The sequence below is a fragment of the Chamaea fasciata genome, unplaced genomic scaffold (genome assembly GCF_029207755.1).
Source record: "Chamaea fasciata isolate MVZ Bird 193981 ecotype frontalis unplaced genomic scaffold, bChaFas1.0.hap1 SCAF_4, whole genome shotgun sequence".
In the NCBI taxonomy this organism is placed as follows: domain Eukaryota; kingdom Metazoa; phylum Chordata; class Aves; order Passeriformes; family Sylviidae; genus Chamaea; species Chamaea fasciata.
The window spans coordinates 71,718,409-71,741,400 of record NW_027094089.1 but is presented as its reverse complement, the minus strand read 5'-3'; the positions used below and the strand labels follow the sequence as shown (position 1 = coordinate 71,741,400).

The window sequence follows — 22,992 nt, the reverse complement described above, 5'->3', positions numbered from 1 at the left end:
ATTTCTTGGCCAGGTGTGGCTTTAGTAAATTCTTCCCTCTCTCTGCTGGACTCATGGTGACCAGCACACCAACAGCTCCTTGCAATTTCTTCAAGCCACTCTGCCTAAGGAGTTTGAGAGCCCAGTCAGACCATGCCAAAAACTGCAGGATCACAATCCACTCCAAACCAGCCCATGCTATACATCTCAGCAGTATCTCACCCTGAGAAGGAGGGGGAGGATGTTGCTGGGTGCAGCTCAACCTTTTAAATGCTCGTAAAGTAGGAACAGAGGTTTATCAACCTGACTGATGAATGAGGAGCAACTGTTTGGTGCACCATGAAGTGCTGGGGAGGAGATATTTCTTTTGGCTGGGCAAGAGAACTTCCATTTACCTGAGTGATTCAAAACAAGGTGCTTTAGGAACAACCTCTAAGTGCAAACATTGTGGCCAGAGCAAGAGAGGAAAAAGAAGACACAGTGGGAGGCATTTTCCTTTCGTTGCCTCAGGTCACTGGATGGGTCAGGTAACAAGGATAGTCAGGAACAACAATGTGAAGAAGTGGAAGGTCCATCCCTTCAAGTGTTCAAGTTCAGAAGACATGAATTGATTTTGCTCTTTGTCACCTTTGCTCCATTACCACTGTGGGATCTGGGTATCACTCACAGCACACAGGGGTGACTTCTCTCCTTTCACACCAGCTGGAGGGAACAAAGCACCAAGAATTCTGCTGTCAGTTTTTACTCAAGTGACAATCTTGACCTTTTTGTTCTTCAATTGTTTTTTGTGGTCACAAAGCAAAGATTATTGCTTTTATTTGGTGCTGGGTTATAGATTTAATTAGGAAGAGCTGACTAAAGAGGCTTGCTGATTTTTTTTTTTGTCCTCTTTGGCAGTTTCATAATAAAATAATGTGGAAAGTGAAATGCTGTTTGCTATTTTTCTTTTGTGGATAGATTGGCAGGTTATAATTCATTCACAGAACTACACTTGCATGTGCGGAAAACAGGAGATTAAATAATGTATCTTTCCCCCTTCAATCTCTGACTTCAGAAGTTATGAAATAGCAAGTGGTTTTACTTAAGAGTATTTGTGTTCACAGAGCTAAAAAAGTTGCTGCTTCTGTTGTTTTGTTAGCTGGAAGAAAAGACCTTGGGCAATGGTGTGAAGAGGATGCAAAACTTTTCATTATAAGTCTTTCTTGCAAATAAGACAGACTGATAGCTTTCAAATTTCTTGGTTTTTTAAGAATCCTATTGGCTTTCTCTGGTATGGCACATGCTTTGTAAGCAGGAATGGATCCTGCATATAGACTTTCATATTTTTCTCATTACATTTGGCTTTTGATTTCGATGTCAAAACAGAGTGTAGGTGAGTGGGAGTATACACCTGGAGTTACAGAGGAATTCTCACAGCTGCACTGTCAGATTTTGAATTCTGCTATCAAAAGTCTCATTATTTATGAACAAAATCCCACATCTCTGCTTCTGGAAAGGTGTGAATGAGCAAGTACTGGATCAGTGCCATGATCAGAGGTTTCTTGCTCAGTCTGTAACTCAGAACACCAATTTTTTTTTTATTTTTTTTTTTTTTATTTTTTTTTTTTTTTAAGTCTGTTCTTTATCTTAACCTTGTTCATCTTGGAAGGTTCTGCTAGTCAAACTCCAGCTGGCAAAACGTTTGGACTCAGGGGAACATTCAAGGCTGTCCTCTCTGCCAGGATTGGTAGCAGGGAAGGAACAGACACCAAGAAGGAACTTAACAAATTAACATATAAAAATATGTACAAATTAAGCAAAGCAGCTCTCTTTATTGTCATTGTGCTTAAATTTGGCTTGAAGATTTCAAACATTAATTTTGAGTGTCTCAACATTTCTTATATTTTGTGATAAATAATTTATTTTGACTGTAATTCACAGAAAGAATTCACTATTTCCAACTTTTGTTCCAACTTAAAGCAGTTTTCTGTTGTTTTGGCTGTTAGCAGTGATTCAAAACAATCTCTGTCTATACGGTCTATGTCCTTCCATGTTCTTAGGTACATGCCTAAATGTAAACAGATCAACAGTATTTCTGAGTGCAGAAAAATTGCTCCAGTAGTTCAAGTTAGGTACCTGGGTAGATCTAGTAATGTTGAAAAACCATGTATATAAATTATAATATATACAATTCTTAAAATAAGGATTTTTCCTCCATAAAATACGCTAATACTAATCTCAAATTAAACAGCACAGAGCATACTAAAATCTTTTTCTGGAAATTGCAATGTTAAACCATGTCTGAAGTTGTTCAGTTTGATTTCCTTGAAAAAATAGTAAGCTTCAATACTGCTCCATAATTTTGAATCTTTGTTTAAAGCATGGTGGAAAAGAAGAGGAAGAAAATGCTGTACAGTAAAAACATAAAATAAATAAATGGAGAATGGAAATGCATAGCATCTCTGCAAAGTCCTACAGCCCTTCCAAAATCAACTTCATGCATGGTGTTCAATGTAGAAGGAATCGATTAAAAAAAAAAAAATATAGTCTTTGATATGAGCAGCTGTTGGTGAGATAATTTGCTTTCTTGCTGCTAATATGTTCATGAAGTTTATTAGGAAAATCTGCCTCATGTCTTGAACCAGAAGGAGGACAAAGGAGATAGCATATTGCACGCATGATGCAAGGGGTACAGTAATGCAAAACATCTGGGTGGAGTGGAGGACAGCTCAAACTAGTGTTGTGGATTAGAAAGCAACCTTTCCTTTGTTTATGGTTTGCTTTTTTTTTTCCACAAAGAAAAAAAAACATGGAGAGATTTCTCATTGAAGAAACGCTGTCAGGGTTTTTTTTATTCACTAAAATAAGGTTGTAATCCTGAATGATGTGTGTGAAAAAACTTATATATATTTGTTTTGACAAAGCGACTTTAGAGGCCCTCTAGTTGATTTTAACCAGAGCTGAATTGCACACAGTTTCCGTGGGAGAAAATCTGACTGTTTATTGATAAACTCTTAAATAATATGGGCTCTACTTATAACACTCTATAAAGGTAATATTTATTGATTTGGTTATTAATATAAGCAAACCAAATATGCTTGGTGTTTTTTCAGGTTGGCATAATAAATGTGTAACTATTCTGTCAAGTCATTAGCAGATAGTAAGTCATGAATAATAAATATCTGCATCCCAGGCATAAATATGTGAACTCTTGGGACTTCCAAACGTTTCTTGGAAATTTGGAAGCTGCGTAAGTGGTTGTGAGTAAGTGTACACAATTTCCCAGCAGCGATGAAATAAAGTTACCTTTTTATTCCACAGATTTAAAACATTTATCCGTATTGCCCTCATTTTTGTCTAGCTCTGTTAGAGGGTATTAACATTTTCATCTTCATTCAGAGGGTGATCCTGATGGTCTCTCAAAGGCATCTAGGGTCTGAGTGAGTGTTTGTGTTGGCTGCAAAGGCAATTCCATCCACATTAAAGAAACTGATTCTGTGATTAGAAGGGAGAGATTGAGACTTTGCTGCCTCCTTTCCATTTTGCCATTAAAAAAAAAAAAAAAAAAAAAGGCCGTTGAAGAAAATCGGTGAATTTTTGGTAGAGATTTAACAGCTACCACTCAGCAGCACCTACCACTTGTGTGCATCCTTCATTTCCCAAGCTGTGAAGCAGAACTTGCGTGGTTTAAACCAGCCCCATGCAAGAGGAGAGGGGAGGAAAAAATGTCAAAAATTCATTGATTCTTGATTGTGTGAGCACTGTCTCACAGATTGAAAAAAGCAACAAAAAAAGCAACAAGCATCCACTCTGGGCCGTGGAACCTCTCATGTTCAGGCTGTGCTTTGCTTAGTGGGGTTTCAAGAACTTTATTCCTTCTTGCTCAACCAAATGTTTAACTTAAAAAAAAAAATATATATATATATATGTGTGTGTGTGTGTCTGTGTGTGTGTGTGTAGCTAAATCTTCTTTGTAAAACCACAAAAAGTTTTACTGTGTGGTAGGGAAAAGAATCTGCTCCTTTTTTTTTCTTCTGGCAAAGAACACCATCACTTCTAAATGCAGTGACGTCATATTTTCTTGCCCTCACAATTTCCTTTTCACTTTCACTTCTCATTCAGGAAAGCTGAAATATCAACTCTTTTACCTCATTTTCCTACGCTGTAATTCTACATGTTCTTCTAGAAATCTTGAGCAGTCATCCTCTGACCAGTCCCTCCTGCTTCAGGGTGAATCAAACAGGTCTCTTCAAAGGTGGCATTTTCAAAGCTGAGTGTGTGAAACTGAACAAATATTTGTGTGACCCTGACTTGCACATGCAGAATTCATATCTGCAACTATCAAAGGGTCACTGAATTAGCTAAGGATTTGTGAAAAGACCTGATTTGTGCATGCATGCTGCCTATGCTTAAGTATAAACTCTAAAATTAACTGTTGATTTCTGTGTGGGAGGGGAAGAGACTTATTTGATCTATTAGAAACTAAGCAAGATTTTATTTTGCAAGAAGTTCTAGATATAGTCACATCTGTCTGGTAAACAGTGAGTCCTCCTAAGCACAGACTGTTTAATGCATTCTTCATATGTTTAGTGTGATTTAAAAGCTGTATTTTGCTCTATATTTGCATCCTTAAAGGTTTTTGACTCTCAGACACTTAGCACTTAACATCATTGGTTTAAGACATTCACATCTTCCACCCATCTGTTCCCATTGCCCTTCTGAAGATTAGTGACCTGGAAAAACTGGCAGAAGAGAAGATGGTTCCAACCTGGCCTTTTTCCAAGGAAAACCTCTTTTCTGAGCACTCACTTTTTACATGAATTTAGAACCTGCTGACACACCTTGCAGTCTTGGCACACAATTTCCTTCTCAGATGGCATGAAAATGTGGGCTAAAAGGAGCAGACAAACCATCAAGGCCATCAGGTTGTTTAAAACATCACAATTTACTTCACTGTAAGGACCTTTCTTTGTGCCTCCTGTTCGTCTAGGATAGCAACTCCCTTACCTTTCCCACCATCCAGAGGGTTCAACACTTCGCCTTTGCATGTTCAACAACACTCCCATGTAAGCATTTCTATTTGTGGAGGAGTTTCAGACATGCATATTTGAAGTGTTTTCAAAGATCAACATCATTTTAGTAGTATTAATTTTATGATCTTATTGTTCAACAGTCTCACCTTTCTCCACAATAAATTTCTCCCAGCATAATTTAAAGGCAGGGCACCAGCAGTATTTTCTGGTGGCATGCTTGATCCTGCTGCTTGAGCACACTCTCACTGCAGTGAGGATTCCTTTTTGCAGTTTGTAACTATGGGCTGAAAATAAATTAAAGCATTATTGCACTCCTTTTATACATCTCAGTTGGACGGTGCATAAAGCTTTGAAGAAAACCCACATCTCCACTCATTTGTGACAACTTGAAATAAACTTTTATGTCTCCAGATCAGTACCTGACTGGCCACTCATGTAACACAACGACTTCCAGGGGTATTATATAAACCACAAATATGAAGAATATTGCTACTTTTTTTTGCTTCATCTAACTTTAAGTTAGGCATTCTGCAGCTTTACAGTATGTTATTGCATGTCATTAAATGCTCTAAAGAAATACCTAAAGCCTTTGAATGTTACACTTATTTTTCAGCATGGCATTTAGGTTTTTTTTGGGAACATTCAAACTAATGAATTAAAGTAACTTGTGTACTGACTGTACCTTTTTGTCTTTTGTTTTTTTAAAGCTAAAAAAGTCACAACAGAGCCTACGACTGTTGAGCCTGTGACATCCCTGAGAACTGACAGTGTGAAGTTGTCACCTGCTGGAGTTCCTCTCGAAACTCCCATCTCTGAGACTCTGCTTACTGAAGTGCCTGCCACCCAAACAGTTTCTTTGGAGGAAACAACCCCAGAGTCTGAAGAAGACACAGAAATGACTACTGATGTGGCTGAGGAGAAAAGGGAGATGGAGGTGCTCATGGAGAACATTCCATTAACCACCCTTCTACCTCAGACTGTCACTGATGGTGAAATATTCACTTATGATACACTGGGAAGGACTGAATACGATGTCTCACCCAGACTGACAGACACCACGTCCCCAGATTTGGAACTGGATCACACTTACTCTGAAGCAGAGTTGCCTGAGGAACAAGGTAGGTCTGAAAGCATTGAGGACGCTTTCTTGACCTCTGTAATTTTTCAGGATAGCACAGCTATAGCTAAGAGTTCCACTGGTTTTTGGGAAGATGTTGAAACAGGAGATGCACGAAAGCATGATGCTGATAATCAGACTGAACAAATAGAAGTGGGTCCTCTGAGAACAGCTACACACAGCTTCTTACAGACTGCTTGGAGGGAGGCTGCCAGGACAGGGACTTCAGATTCATTAACAAAAGGGAGTATGTCTCACAGTGCCCACCTCACAAATTCACCCACAAAAAAATCAATGGAGGCAAAATCTGATGAGACACTTACAACTGTTGTAATCCCTAAAGCTTTGCTCACTGATGAGTCTGCAGAGAGGGAGGGCAGTGAGAGTATGCACACTGCTGTGCCTGGCACAAATTCTGGGGTGGCTACTGATCATGCCTCAGGATCAGAAGTGCCTGCTGCATCAGAGACAGTCCTAGACGAGCAGACAGTAACCACTGGACAGTTTTCTGCAGTGAAAGAGTCAACGCTGTGGGTTAAATTTAGCTCTGCGACACTGTTTGAAAGTGAGGCCTCAGCTCAAGACAGCAGAAAGGACCTGAGGGACGTGCAGCCCACCGTGGCATCTGGAACACCTGTATCCTTTTCTGTGTCAGCTGCTGATCAAACAGAATCTGAGGCCATCTCAGGAAGCACCGATTCCCTACCAAGCTTTGGAGAAGGCACCATGTCTCTTTTCCCCTCATCTCAGCAGACAGAAGCATCAGCTGTCTTAGAGGAGCAGGAGAAAACAAAACAGCCAGAAATGAGGACAACAGATGTGAAGGTCCCTCATTCCATAGCCACCATTCCTCCTTGTGTTACAGCAGAATCTGAGGGATGTTCTGCAAGGGAGAAGATCACACAGGCCCCTCTAGGTTCTGGCACATGGCTGCCAACAGATAAAGAGGAGGGGTATATGACAGAAGGGTCTTCTCACACTGGAAGAGTGATTGAGTTTGCTACAGAGGGTGGCTTCTCTGGATTGGAACCTACATCATCTCCAGGGCACAATGTGGAATCCACAGTGCATCCAGGAGCTCCAATTTCAGCAGCTACAGATGCAACCGAGATGAGCAGAGAGCCAGCAGAGAGCACAAGGGGTGAGGAAGTAGTATCAGCTGAACTTGGTGAGAGTAGAGACACCACAAGTGTATCCCACACAAGCAGCTCCTTGTATTTGGAAATGACCACAGTATTCAAAATACCAGTGGAAGAAAGTAGTGCAACCCTAGGGTCTTTTAGCTCCTCAAGTGTAACTGTATTGCCAAGTGCTGTGCCCACAGCTGTGGGGGTAACTGAGCATGAAGGAGATGAGACATCAGGGACAAAGAGAACTATTAAATTTACAGATGTAACAAAGGTAGATACTGCAGTTCTGCAGAAGGAGTATGTTGCTTCCCTAGTTCCAGTTACTGTAGAGAGTGAGGTCACTAGAGATATGACAATTACTGATCAGACTCCTTTTGATGATATCTTTCATACAGAAGCAACAGAAACAACTGCAAAACATAGCAAGGTGTTCCCAGAACTCTACACACTGGACCAAGGTTCGGAACCAAGAACTGTCACCGAGCCCACGCTTTCTGTGACATCTCCCCACACACATGAACCAGAGATGTCACCGGGATCTGAATGGCCTCAAACAGCGGTTCAGGGGACACAGGATGAGACAGGCTCAGCTTATGGTGAGACATACCCAGCCACTGTGCCTGCAGTGATGTTCACAGACCGTGGAAGAGTTCTGGGACCTGAGGAAACCAGTACCTGGTTGCACCTCACAGTGACTCCAACAGCTGAAACTGTTCCTGACCAGGACGAGGAGGTCACTGAGGTGATGCCCATAACTGCTGGAAGTGAAGTAAAGACACAGGACAGCCCGGGAGCCTCCACCAGGGAGGAAGATGATGCAGTAAGCTGGGATTCTGTGCCACCCTCCCAAACAATGCCAGCAGGAGGTTCCACTATGGAAAGCATTACTAGCCTGACTCTGGGAACTTCTCCAGGCCAGGCTACAGAAAGTTCAGGAATGACTACAGAACCTGAGAAAACCAGGCCGGCTGTATTTGCAGCTACTGCAACAGATAAGGCAACGATTCTCAGCAGCATGACAACACTGTCCATTGGTGCTGTAGACAAAATTCAGCCTACATCTGCAACCAAGCCTTTTGTCACTCATAAGTCTCCACGCATCATTCCTGAGGAAGAAGAGGAGGTAACAAGCCATGACATCATCATAATTGATGAATCTGTTTCTCCCAGAAAACCCACTGCTGAGGATGATCTGCCAGGAAAGATGCTAGAGCCAGAAATCGATAAGGAGTATTTCACAACATCAACTGCCACTGCAGTGGCACGACCTACTGCTCCACCCCAAGTGAAGGAGGCCACAGAGGCCTTGCAGCCTCAGGAGGTTTCTCCTTCTACTTCACACCCTGATAATGACATAAGATTGTATGTTATTCAAATCACAGGCAATGACACAGGTAAGATTTTGCCTTTTAGACCTGCAGTCCATCAGAGTGGACAGTTTGTCATGACAAACAGGTGTGCTTTAGAATATGCTGGAAATGTTTCTTGGATCACTGATGGATGCAAAGTACCACTTTTGTCTAGACAGCAACTTACTGAATATTGGTAGGTCTATTTTTCTATCTGTTTAAAGCCCCTCAGAAATGTATTTTATAAATGCTGTGTGGTAAGAATGATTTCTATGTGAGAATGAATATGCAACTGTTTTATTTCTTTCTAAAAGTCATGATGGCAACAGTCCAGTTTTCTTTTTTAATGTTGTCAAGTCACCAATTTAACTCCAGCTGTCTGTGAAACAAGCATTTTAATTTCACAGCTTCCATTCCATGCATTACTAGTCCTAAATGAAGCACTAGATTATTTTAACATTCCATTGGTCTGTAGCAATTAACAATGCCATGTACAGTGTAGTCAGCTAAAAAATGGTTATAGCACTCTAATGCCTCCTGTGATTTGGAGGAATGGGGTTTTTCATGTTTTCTTATAGCATATCATAGCATTTTCAAAATCCATCTTAGAGAATACATGGTGCAAATTGATGCAATATTTAACTCTGCCACATTTTTTAGCTGATGGTTCTGTACATGTGTATGTAGCTTCAATTCCATGGGTATCCAGAACAGAAACTTCTAAAGTAGCAATGAACTGTCGAGGTTGATGATGAGTATGTCTCCTTGAGGCAAATATTGAAGGGTGTGCAGTTTTACATTGAAGAAGCCTGTCAACTGACTATTATTTAAGCTGTCATGGTAAAACATTATATTTTAAAATTAAAAGTAAAGGAACTGACCAGCAGTGCAAAACACAGGATTTCTGTTAGGTTCAATGTTTTATTGTGTTTAATTATCTTATGGTTGTATAATAATTATTTTATTTTTTTGAAGGAACACAGTAAAAATGGATTTTTTTTTTGTCACATAACTTAACTACATGCATAGCTTTTGAATGGTTGTGTCAGGAACTGTTTTCTCTTTGGTTCTTGACCGTAATCACTGTGCCTCTGAAGAACTCATCCAGCTGAATTCATAATTTATGGGAGTCTTTTGGATGGTTTTGTCAGGTTTGTTCTCAGTAGGGTTCCATTCAAAAATCAAAAAGCAGTATTGTTTTTTTTTCTTTGAAATGTGCTATATGCTGGTTGGATATTTCATACCTTGCCTTGGTATCTTTTTTCATGTTATGCTAATTATCCTACTTTTTATTTACAGGATGCAAATCTGCACAAGTTATATCAATAGGAGGTTAGCCTTCTATTTCAGAAAATGATAGTTATGTAACTTTTGTTTCTGTGGTATATTATCATTGTTTTGTCTTTATATGTTACCAGTGCCTTGAGGGTCTCCATTAAATGATACAAGTCCAGTAAGTTAGAGCAGAGGGGTAATTTTGGAAAACAAGACTTAACCTACATATTAAGTCCTTTTGTACCTGTGGAAATTCACTTAATTTGACTTAATAGTGAGTAGCTGGACTAGGTAATAGTGACTTTGTTTTTCCTATTAGATTTTTGAGTTATGCTGCAGTTTATTTCATACAGGAGAGTGGGTTGTGCTGGACAGCTGTGTGTTCCAGGTGGTGGAAAGAAGTAGGATGTCTTGGAAGGGTTTGGATGTAAGATTACTCTCCATTTACATCAAGAACAGCCTTTTTTTTTTTTTTTTCCCAAAATAGTGGGGGTACTGTGATGCATTAAATTAGGATTTGTTTCAAAGTGGATTATCTAAACAACAGTGTATCAGTGTGCAGATGCTCTTCATAGCTGCTCTTAGTCTGCCTAGGGTGATCAGGTCTTTAGGACAAACTTTCTTCAGGGTTTGTCTTCTTCATCTTTGCAAACTTTCAAAGCTATGCATGCATTTCCCAGGTATAAATGTGCACTTGTGTCAGGGTGTTTATAAGCAGACTTGAAGTTATAAATCCTTAAAAATCTGCCTTTAAGAATTATCTAGTCTGTGAGAAGAGAAAAAAAGTTTATTTTCTTGAAATATTATTAAATTTTTCATATGGCATGATCTGTGTTCTCTTTAAACATAGAGAGCCTCATCATATATCTAGTGTAAGGTTAAAATGGGTTTTAGTCATTTTTCTGTTTTCAGGCCCTGGCAGTGGGAATTCCTCCACTTAGCTATCCACAGACTAAAGGCACCCTCTACCTGCTTAACCCAAAATCAGTTAGAACTACCAAAGGTTTATTCTCTCTGAGGATTTGGACTGATTTCTTTGATTGCTACAAAAGTGAAAGATGACATCTGAAAAATCCTGTCAGGCCCAGTTTCTCTTCATTGTTCCTTAGTCCACAAACTTTCCTTCATGCTGAAGAAAATTCATATAGGGAGTAAGGAAGAGGAATGAATCTGGCAAATATAACAAACCTATGCCTTTCACTAAGATGTAGTTTAACTTCTTATTCTTTCACTCCTTATTTGAGAATTTATTCACTATCATAAAGAACTACATAAACTGCACCTCTGGCTTTTTATTCTTAGCTGTTTAGAAGCTATAAATACAGTTTCCATCATTACATCTCTGATAAAGCAAAGGTTTTTCCTCCTTTGGCATGTTTTCAAGGTAATACAGTTTAGCATTTTTAGATAAAATTAGTCTGTGAGGGTTATAAACCAAGGCCTGCACTGATTTTCAAGTCAAGACTCCAAAAGTGCCTCCTAAGAAAGGACAGCTTGCTTACTAAAGCCCTTCAAGAAATAACTGATTCAAATAGGAATAATAATGAGAGGTTTTATATAGATGGCATTGTCTATAAACAAATGTATTTTCCTTTTTGTGTTTGCAGAAGTACTGGAACTATTTATGAGATTATTCTTTCCTCCTCATTCTTCATGTCCTTGTTATTCAGTTTTTGCCAGAAGCAACAGTTTAACAGTGAGGCAGGGCTCAGCAGAAATTCAGCACCATGTTTTGTTTCCTATCACTCAATTACAATAAAACCCTTGCTATTACACAGCTGAATATTGCTCCCTGCAGCTCCATTTGCCATCCACAGTGTGGGCACAGAAATATTTAAGTGCTCCATGGAGGTGCCATTAGGCTTTGTAAGGCAGGAGTAGTGTTTTACATTCCATGTGGAAGAGAAAGGCTGTGCTAAATGTGTGAATTCTTGAGATTTTGAGATATTTTTAGCAGTTTCCATTGAGCAGGACAAAGACCCTGTGGTAGTGGAGGCAGCACTGGCTCTGGTGAGCTCACCTGTGGCCAAGCACAGGTGGAAGGAGAGGGAGGAAGGATTCCCTGTGGCTTTCTTCCTCTCAAGTCCTCACAAGACTGGCCTCAACTTCTCTGAAGAACTTTGAAGTCTTTGGGCTGGAATGTGTTATGGATGTATAGAATTTTGGGGGATATTATTCATCATTATTTCAGGCTGAAGCTGCATTTGGAAGTTGTTGAGCTAAATTCAGTTAAATAAAGTGGCAAGGATATTATTCTGTCTCATAAACACATCCCCCTTAATATGAAGTAGTACAATATATATAACTGGAAGGTGCTATTAAACGTTCTCATTTCTAAGACTTTACAGTTATTAGACAAGAAAAAAGTTCTCCTAGAGGACTTCTTTTCTTGTCCTACAGGTAAATAGCTTTACTCCTAGCTTTTAAAATGCATGCTTGCAGTCAGTGAAAACATTCACAAAGGAAGTTTACTTTTAGATTAATAAAACAAAACAAAACAAGGCATGGAAACAGAAGTAATTTGGAGGCCTGGTAGAAGGTCAAACTCACTTTAAATTCTGGAGTACGTGTTCTAGGGCTGATAAGAAAGAACACAGAGCTGAAGAGATAAAGCTGTTTATTTGTGTAGAAATACAGCAGTTTTCATTGAGAAAATGTACAAACAATCCACACACTCCCATGTGGGCAAACGTGAGGCAGGTGCACAAATTAATCTGGGTAATAAGACTTGGGTTTTCTGACAGCCCATGGGCAGATGTAAGGGAGGCATTTCAATTAATGAGGAAAATATCTTTGCACATGAGGAAACATCCCTTTTTATGCTACAAAAAGGACCACGCACATGTTTCAGAATGGCCTGGTACTTTCATCCACTGGAGTGGTACCAGGAGCTTTTCTCTTGGAATCATGAGAGTGAGGAATACCCCCACAGTGCGAGGTGTTACCACATGCACAGCTTCCCATGGCACCAGATGGGACACAAGACTTTGTCTTTCACTGTGAAGATTTGCCACCTTGTGCCCTGTTGTGTCCTCACACCTCCAACGTTTCCTAGTGGTGAGGGCTGCTGCTGGTGCTGGAAGGTCATGGATTAACATCTGGGAAAGAAAAAAAAAACAAACCTGAAGGAACTTTTCAGCTCATAAAGCTTTTATGAGCTGAAAAATGCTTGTGGGGGTGTTGTTTTACAGTGGTTGAGGGGATGCTGGAAACATAAGACCTGTCTGAATCAGGAGTAATTTGCACACCTGCATTTTTTGGAGACATTTGAAAGTATTTATGTAGTGAATATGTTTCAAAATGCTTGTTGGACCTTGGAACTCACACCAGTTCTGTCTGGTTTCTTGTCCCCTCCAGTTTTGAAGAGACCAAAGTTGCAGGAACTTGTGCTTTGTAGGTGTGGAATTTCATGGAAAGAGGTTACAAACCTTTGTGTTTCAACATGTAATTCTCTGACATGCATATTTCTGTCTTAGCAGTGGGAGAGGGCATGTGAAATTTGAATGAAATGCAGAATGGTAATGAGTCATAGTCATAAACCTTAACAAAAGAGGCAGAATAGTCTTTTCAGGTCCATCTTAGGCCTTGCCTTAAAATTCATTTAATCTTGTTGTCTTCACAGCTCCTTCTGGAGTGCTGTCAAAGATTGTCATGGCTCTCTATAAGCCTGATTCTAATATCTAGCCTGAATTGCTTTTTGGCCAGTTTATACCCATGTTTATTCTTGCCAGCATTGTCTTTAGCCTGAATAGGTCTTTTTTCTTCCTGACACTTATCCCTTGATACTTTTATTTCTCTGCTCAGTCACAGAGAATGACCACGTCCACTTTTTCAGCCCTCGTTTTTGGTAACTCCTGGGGGGGGTGTGTGTGTAGGAGAGTGGGAATATGCTGGTGCTGTGTAGGGAGGGAAGATGCTGGCTCTGCCCTGGGGGCCGAGGGTGTTGGGATGACCACAGCAAAATAGGGGCAGGAGCAACAAACCTCACACTGCCTCTTCCAGGCATTGCAAGAGACAACCTAAAAGTTTGCAGCATCCAGGTTTGCATCTGTCTTTGTCTGTAGCCACATTGCTCTCCTTTAACATGTTGGGGTTTTTTTTTGTGGCCACTGGTAAATAATCTCTCTGGACATCATTATTTGTGGTATACACACAATGCTAGGTGCAATTTTTGGTGTGCCTTTTTGCTAATTATTGTGTTAGAGAGACTTCTACTGAAGGAGAAGAGACTTTGTCTTTTGTGTGCTGAAATCACCATTTGTTTTTCCCCAAATGAAGGGTATATGCTACTGAAAGCTATGGTTTCTTTATAGAAACTATTTCAAACCAAGGTTTACTGTGAGAAAAGATTCTGTCTTGCAGCTAGACTGACCTGAACTAATTTCTGGTGGGATCTTGAAGCAACGGCAAAAATGGCTTCACATGGGCAGGGCCAATTTCCCACCTTAATAAATGCAAAATCTCCTTCTTTTTTTTTTTTTTTTTTTTTTTTTTTTTTTTTTTTTTTTTTTTTTTTTTTTTTTTTTTTTTTGGGGGGGGTGTGGGTGTGTGTGGTTTTTTTTTTTTTTTTTTTTTTTTTTTTTTTACCTGAATGAAGGGCTGGGTTTGTCTCCTTATTAATTGTAATGTTCTGAAGTTCATTTCCCAGGGAAGCAGGTCTGACTGAAGTAATTTTAATGTCTTGAATGACCAAACTCTCTTTATTATTCATAAAATCTGCTGTAGAGATGGCCACGTTCTTCCTGTGCCTGGAGTTACTGAAGTGTTAAACACTAGGTAATGTGGCCAGATACTGATATCAGCTTCCCCAGTGTAATTACACCACAGTAATTCCAATGAGGTGATTGAGAGCAGAACTGCTGTGGGGATGTGGAGTTAGTAGATATCACAATGTCTTCATAACAGTTTTCAGTTTCTGGGTCATTGTATAATTAGGTGATTATTTTTATGCAGAATACGTTTGAGTTCAATCCAAACTGGTAGATCTGTTGTTCAACTAAACCAGTTAATATTTTTCCATATTAGAATACTCTTTTTTTTTTTTTCCTGGTGCTGTGGAGGGCTTTTCAAAATAGGTACACCATCCTATATAAATTATATTTAAGATGGAACAGCAATAATGCCCTATATGAAAGCAAAACTAATAACCAAGCAATTGTAATAAATTCAGACTTTTTTGTGCACTTCTCCTTTTCTCAAAGCAAAGGAAAAGAAAAAAACAAACCAACTCCACCAGCCCCATATCAAACAGAACTGAAATTTGACACTTAGATGGTTTCACAAGAAGCCAAAACTGAGTTAACAAATGGTCTCTAGGGCAAAATTGTGGCTTCTCCTGAAGAAAGACATTATAGAACAATAATTTCTTTTTACACATTCCTTTCTAGACTTCCATAGATACAAGGAACAGTGCCCTCACATTAAACACTGTTCAGAGGATGCCTACACATTCCCTCCTGTTTTTGCATTGTATCCAAGGAGACGTCTCAGATCTAGACATAGGGATTACACATTTCCAGCTTTCTTATAACTCTTTGTTTATTCATGAGAGAAATGAAGGAATTTTATTCATAGATACAATGTAGTTTTTCATACTTCTGTTGTGAAGAACAGGAATCTTTTTAGAGGTTTTGTTTACATGTGGAGAAAGCATTAAGAAATCCTAATGCAGAAAAGATGAGCTGTCTTTTACATGGTGATGCAATATGACTTAATTTTTTTGAGGAAAATGGTTTTTTGTACCAAAGTTTTCTGAATGTGTCCAGATTGTAACTTTCTTAGTATGGAATTTTCAATGATCTTTTGCAGGTTTTTTGCACAGTTTAAATTTAATGAGTGCATTAATCCTTGCTAATCCAGCCAGGTGTTTAAAATCTTCCTTGTTTTTTGAATTGATTAACCGATAAATTTGATCAATAATATACAAAAAACCCACTGGTGTCATTCAGAATATTTTCCTGCCACAAGTGAGGATATGTGCAGAGTGGCTGCTGCATATTTTGTGTTGTCTTTGGGAACATGATGCTGAAGTTATCAATCTTTCTTTATACAGTAATTTTTTTTTCCAAGCTGCTCAGTGCATTAGGACTTTTCTGACAAGTCTTGTATTACTACTTTTCTTAAATGAGGAGAATTCAGTATGAAAACTTTCTACTTCTGAGGAGGAGAAAAGCAGTTGGAATTTTATTCCTGGTCAGGAGTGTCTGCCAGTAGTCCCTGCCTGCCTAGATATTTACCTAATGCTAGTCTACCTAGTCTAATACTAGACTTCATTACCTTTTTGATACCCATCATTAGCTCAAAGAGTGCACAAGAAACATTATTTTTTTTTAACTTTAAACCACACTCTTGGATTTTACATATAGCTAGCACCTCATCAAGTAGGAGTCCCATAGTTTCGGTGGGAGGTTTTTTGGCATTAGGAAAAGAATTTCCATATATTTGATGCAAATTTTTTGTTGCTTTTGCCAAAATATCAGCAAAGAATGTGCCTATATTTACACAGAGTAGCACTGAGATTTTTGATTGTATTTCACTGTGGTATTTTTTTCTAAATGATTGCTTTTCTTTTCTTGAAAGTGGTGAGTAAAATGATTCTGGGCTTGTTTATATATTCACTACTCTGGGTTGTAGTGAGTTTCCAGTCACATGCCTAGTTAAATATTAAACATTAGAAGCAAAATTCATGAGTCCTTGGGAAATGCTTTGGACACTTGGTCCACCTGACAGGACCAAGGATTAACCCAAGATGTTCTTCAGACAAGTGCTTGTTCACACCTTAATGGAATTGTTTGACTTCTTGACGTATATATAATTTTTTCCCCAGTTTATTCTGGCCACATACAGAGCCTGTCAGGTGTGAACTAATTCTGCAGCAGTATTACCATGTTAGCACAGGATGAAGTTTGTGGCAGTAGTTTATAGTCAAAAATATGTCTCCCTCTGCTGATTTTTAGTGGTGCAGTAAGATTACCACTGCAAGGCATCTATTTTTAGCTGTAGTTGTTTTAAAACCTTTGTTCTCAAGTACTGTCCAATAGAAGTGTCTGTTATGAAAAACTCCCAAGTGCTTTTAAAAACAAATTAATATTTTTCCAGAACAAATGCTCCAGTTTTGCCAGGGAAAAACAAAACAAAACAGAAAAGAAAACCGAGGTTAAAAAAAGGTATTGAAAAGAAAAAATTATGTGATTCTATGGTTAAACAAATATTCATGATCTGTACACACAGTTTGAAATTGTGTCTGGTAAAGAGACACATTTGTGTCACTCCAACTGCAGCAGAGAGGAGCTTACAGACTTATGCTGATTTAACTAAGAACCTCTAGTTTATTCCTAGGCTGTTTTGGCTGTTTTATAACCAAAACAATTTTATTAACCCTTGTAGATAAACTTTAAAATTTTCAGGTCTTTTTTTTCTTTCTTTTTTGTCTTTTTTTTTTTTCAGGAGTAAGAGATGATACTGAGAATAATCCATTAAAGTTGCAATTGCAGAATCTACTCTGTATCTTCTGAGTAGTATTTGCAAAGCACAAGAGTCAGATTTATATGCAAAAATGCTTGTGTGATGTATGTCAATATTTATGTATGTAATCACTCTAGTTGTGTATTCTAAAAGTCATTTGCATTTAAGATGTTTTAAAGATACTACAGTACCTTGAGTTATCACTGTCACTTCTGTCGAAACTCAGTTAATTTTGCACATGCAGAAGGGTCCAGGACAAGACTGATTTGCCCCGAACAGAATTTTAGTCATATTTCAATGAAGAAAAGTGAAATTTAAAAAAAATATTTGCCGTGGAAGAAAAGATTGTGTCTTACCACATAATAATAGCTCAAAATAATGCCCCAAAAGAGCAGGAACTGCAGCTAAAGAATGTGATTTTGGATGCTTGCAACACGACCAGTGGGCTTGTCCAGGCATTAAATTACAAGTGTGTTTATGAGGTACTCAAAAAAGTGCTTGAGAAATAGTAGGAGATAAAATGCCAGAAAATTATCATGACAAGTGGAATAAACTTTGCTAGATAGTTGTAAAAAGAGCATTTTGGGGTACAGCAGGTCGGATAATTGTCATCACAGCTTCACTTCTTAAAAAAAAGACATTTTGTATGCTCCTTCCTTCCTTCCTGCCTTCCTGCCTTCCTGTCTTCCTTCCTTCTTCCCTCCCCTCTCTCCCCTCCTCTTTTTTCCTCTTCCTTTCTGCCTTGTACCCTATCTCCCTCCGTTCCTCTTTTCCTCTATTTCTGTCTCCTTTTCTTGCTGTTTTCCTCTTTTTCTCTCTTTCTCCTCTCATAAGCATACATTCACATATACAAACTCTGCTGTCTGTTTTAGAGCTTGAACTGCAAAATGTTTTTCTGGCTTTATTTTTGCCACATAAAGTTCCTCTCATGAGACAAGTCAAGAAAGTAAAATTTAGTACATGCCTAGTATGTAAACCAACCTTTATTACTCCTAAAATAATATGGTGTCAACCTATTTTTTCCTCAACTGCCACATTAAGGAGTATACTGTAAGGGTTTTTGTTTTTGTTTTTTTTTTTTCCTAAAGCCAAGTGATTTGGTATTACTGGAAAAAGCAAGAGGGGAAAGAATACTCCTTTCAGCCCTGAGCAGCCACAGGAGCCGTAAAAGGGTGGACATATGCTTTGAGATTCTAGGTGTAGTATTCTGGCTTTTGCCCAAATTTATGTTGAGGTAAGATAATTTTTGATTCTTGGAGGGGACACTCTCTCTCCATCTTGGAGAACTCGTTCTCTCTTGTGCCACTTGTGTCATGGCAGAAGCATTTGAGGTTCGCTCAGTTAGCAGGATGTAAATGTAACAAAGAGGTGGTGGGGAAATGGGACAGGAAAGCCTAAAATTCATTGATATCTCAGTGTTTCCACCTCTGTTGTGGAATATAACATGTGAAATAATGGATTAAGTCATTCTGGTGAGCAATTGCTGTTTCCCAACCAGCTTTTCCTACAGAGTTGGACTTCCCTCTGCACACACCCAGACACACCATCTAAGTCAAATACAGTCTGACTCCTTGCTTTGTTCTGGGTTCCATCTGGAGAAAAATGATTTCTTGCATGGCAGTTATTTGGGTTTGGGTTGTTTAGCCCTGCAGAGCTCTAGAACTGTCTTCTCCACAGGCAGTGAGTGAAATGTTGTCACTGGAAGGATGCTTACATCCAGGACTGAGCATCAGGAGGAGGCACCACAGGTTGGAGTCGTGTTTTGCTAGTAACATATTGCACAGTTTCTGCATCATCCTGTCTGTTGCTCTGGAGTTTAGCAGGGGTGAGAGGGCCCAGAGCCCTGTGCAGAGCAAATGTCCACCCAAGTGACATCCACTTTACACAGGTGCTTCTGGCTATGGCCAGAAGCTCCAGCCTGGGTTCCTGGCATGGCTGTAAAAAGGCTGCAGAGCAGGAACATGCCAGAAATTGATACTCATGGATTTTGCATGAAAACACCCAAATATGGTAAAGCAGACAGACTGGATAAGTGAATTTCAGTAGGCAAGACTGACCACCCACCTTGAATGACTTTCAACTCCTACCCAGCCAGCTGTGCAAAAGTCACTCCTTACAATCACTTTCTTCCAGAAGTTTACTTGAGTCATTGAGACTTTTATGAAAGGTAAATTTATATACGTGTGTGTAATGTGATAATCTCTTTTGACTCTGAGAGCAATAACAAAGCATAAATTTTGATAAACTTTAGAAGGTTAAAAAACCCCAAAACAATCCAAATCCCAAATTATCGAAACCTGCCCTACATACTTAAGGATTTGTAAAGGGAGCCAACTTTAACAAAATTTTGGAAATCTATATGTCCAGCTGGGAAACATTTTAAAGTGAACTAAATAAACCCTTTTGTTTATTTAGAGTGAATGCTAATCAAGAGCTGGATTTTACATGACCTCATCATATATACTAGTCATGTTAATGTGAGGTAGAAGGATTAAAAGCATAAAAAAAAAATATTTCTAGATTTTTTTTAAAAAAATTTTTGACTTACATGTGCATAATAGTAGCCATGTTTCTTTAATGCCTTAGACCAGCTCCTTGGCAGTATTCCTAGTTTTTCCTGAAGAGGAGAAGTGGGATGCCTGTAGCACTGTTGAATTTTGACCATGCTTAGGTGGCATTATGATACTACGAGATGTCACAAGTTAGAGGAATTTCATGTTCCAAAGGCTGGCACTTGAAATTTTGGTTCAGCAGGAAATATCTGTATTTCAAAATATTTTTTTTTAAATTAAATGAAAAGGACAATATACATAAAAAACCCCAAACCTCTTCTGTGAAACAAAACAGCCCAAAAGTTGTTATCAGATTGATTTATTTCTGTAAAATGGAATGGTTTTGTTCCAATTTGAATGTAATATTTTAAGGGGAATGAACACCCTACTTAATAGAAAGGTTTTGAATTTTTTGAATTTTTTTTTTTTTGGTATTGGGGACAGCTTTTTCAAATCTGTTTTTTATTTCCTCATTATGATTTTAAAACAGAATATATTCAATTAAACTGACACATTCCTGTGGAATTGGTTGAGTGTTTGGAGTTTTTTCCTAGCTGTAAGAGTTTCAGCAAGCCATGTTCATAAAGCTGCTTGAATTCACCCAGACTGCAGATCAGTTTCCTGGCAGAGCTGAGGTTCAGGGGAGTCAGTGCATGACATAAATGTGGTTAAGTCTTTCCTCATCCTAGATGCTCTCCAAAGCCTGGGTGTGAGGCTTTACTGGTCTCTCCGAGGGTTTCAAACATCTCCACTCTCTTTTGCTTTGACCACTCCTTGTTTTCCAGGTGAAGCAGAGTCTGGATTTTAGCTGTCCATAGGCTCTCTCTGGTGGGTAACATTTTTGATCCCACTATGAGCATTCCAAAATGTACAGGAATTTTGAAACAGCTCATTAAAACCATTTACATCTATCCATGTATTTTATCAGTGTCTTTATAGAACCATAGAAAATGGAATGGTTTGGGTTGGGACTGACCTTAAATCCCATCCCATTCCACCTCCTGCTGTGGGCAGGGACACTTTCCACTATCCCAGGCTGCTCCAAGCCCCAGTGTCCAACCTGCCCTTGGACGCTGCCAGGGATCCAGGGGCAGCCACAGCTACTCTGGGCACCCTGTGCCAGGGCCTCCCCACCATCCCAGGGAACAATTCCTTCCCAATATCCCATCCATCCCTGCCCTCTGGAACTGAGAAGCCATTCCCTGTGTCCTGTCCCTCCAGCCCTTGTCAATTGTCTCTCTCCATCCTTCCTGCAGCTCCTTCAGGCCCTGCAAGGCCACAGTGAGTTCACCCCAAAGCTTCTCCTGTCCAGGCTGAACAATCTCAGCTCTCCCAGCCTTTCCTCCCAGCAGAGCTGCTCCATCCCTCTAATCAGCTCTGGCTTCCTCTGTTGCTCTCTCCAACAATAACTAATAACATTTTAATCCTGATATGACTCTATTGAAGCCAACCCCAAAATTTTCTGATTATCAAGGGCAGGAAATAATTTGACTAATGCAAACTCTTTTGATTTTTCATGTTAACCTGTTTCATGGTTATGGGTTCTTGATAGTGAACATTAAGGATTTTGTGTTAGTGTCATATTATGCAATGAAGTGCTTTCAAAACAGAGTCCAAAATGGTTTTAGTCTTCTATCTAAAATCTCTTTTGTTTCCTGTTTAGCTGTGGTCAGAATATAGGGCCTGATTTAAAATCCACAGAATATTTTACGTGAATTTCATGGCTTCATCAGACCTCTAGTACTTCTACAAAAGACTGAACTGTACTATTGCTCACAAATAACTCAGCATGTGGCTCTGAAGAAATAAGTGGACAAATTGCAGGGGTGTGAAATTCCGTTATCTGCAGGATGCCAGATTAGATGTTAAGAGCCCCATTTTGAAAAGGACTTCTGAATGAAGTCTTCTGAATGAAATGTTTTGCGTTTCATAAGTTTGGAAAACATGATAATATGTTTTCTATTTAATTCCCCATCAATTCTTCTACAGATGCTTATCTGGTAGATTTTGAGAGAGAAAATGCTTTTTACTGCCTGCTTCCTCAAAGATGGTCTTGGAAAATATCTTTGTAGGATATTAAAAGTCTTCTCAAGAAAGGAAATATTGCTGCATGTTACACATTTTTGGATGTGTGCAGACATTATCTCGTGCACCAGTAAGCGGAAGGCAACTTTTCTGTTCGATCCACTGAAAAACTGACGTGGGTTTGGAACCAGTTGTGATGGATTGGAAGGGTTGTAATGAGAATTAGTGACACTTTGGTCTGTGGCACTGTGGTTATATGCAGTAGCAGGCTAAAATCTCTCTGTAGCCAGAGGGATTTCCATTTCTTACATACAAGAACTGTTATTGAGATAGATGCCTGTTCCTTGCAAGTCATTTAGAACATCTAGATGTATTAAATGGATTAAGAAATACTCTAGGCTGGATATACCCATCCTTTCCATCTCAATTTCACTGTATACCTCACTACTCCCCTCCAAGAGAGACTTTGCTGATAAATCTCTCCCAGGATTTGTTTGGGTTGGCATTCTGAACTGACAACCCTTGGCTTTGCTCCTTTTTAGCTACTTGTTTTCACTTTCCTTCTTCTGGAGCCAGAATAAAAAACCGCCTCTTTGAAAAGGGCTCTTTCTGGCTTTTTTCCATGAGCTATTGATAAGCATATTTGATAGGCAAACTCCATCCCTTTAAAGTCCTGGTTTCATCTCTTTTTTAGTAGCCTTGTGTTTACCTGCAGGAATGGGTGTGAAATAAACAGGGGTAGCATAAGTCAGTGGCATCTGGACAGTTTAAAACTAATTCAAGTGTCTGTGTTCCTGCCCTCAGGGTCTAATAAACCAGTTCAACAGATAAAGACTTTTTCTTCTATATTCATATTTTATGGTAGGTTTTCATCCCAGTGTCTTATACCCAGCTGACAAGGATGTATGCGACACATCATTATGTAGAGTATTTGCCGTGTCAGGAATTTAAGAACATTTTTCATAGCTCTTAACCCTGAGCCGTCTGAATGATAATACTGAATAATCAAACCTGTAGGAAGAAAAAGAATTTCTAATTAAAAAATAAAAATCAATCAATTACAATCTTCACTATCTCCTGAAAAGCTTT

General features: G+C 39.1%; 1 protein-coding gene across 1 annotated transcript in view; it reads left to right on the top strand.

Annotated features, from left to right (window-relative positions):
- VCAN (versican) overlaps window positions 1-22,992 on the top strand; it is a 97,874-nt gene that overhangs the window by 39,364 nt on the left and 35,518 nt on the right. The window contains exon 8 of the mRNA XM_066181937.1: window positions 5,699-8,632. Coding sequence (XP_066038034.1) covers window positions 5,699-8,632 — 2,934 coding nt within the window. The remainder of the gene's footprint in view (window positions 1-5,698; window positions 8,633-22,992) is intronic.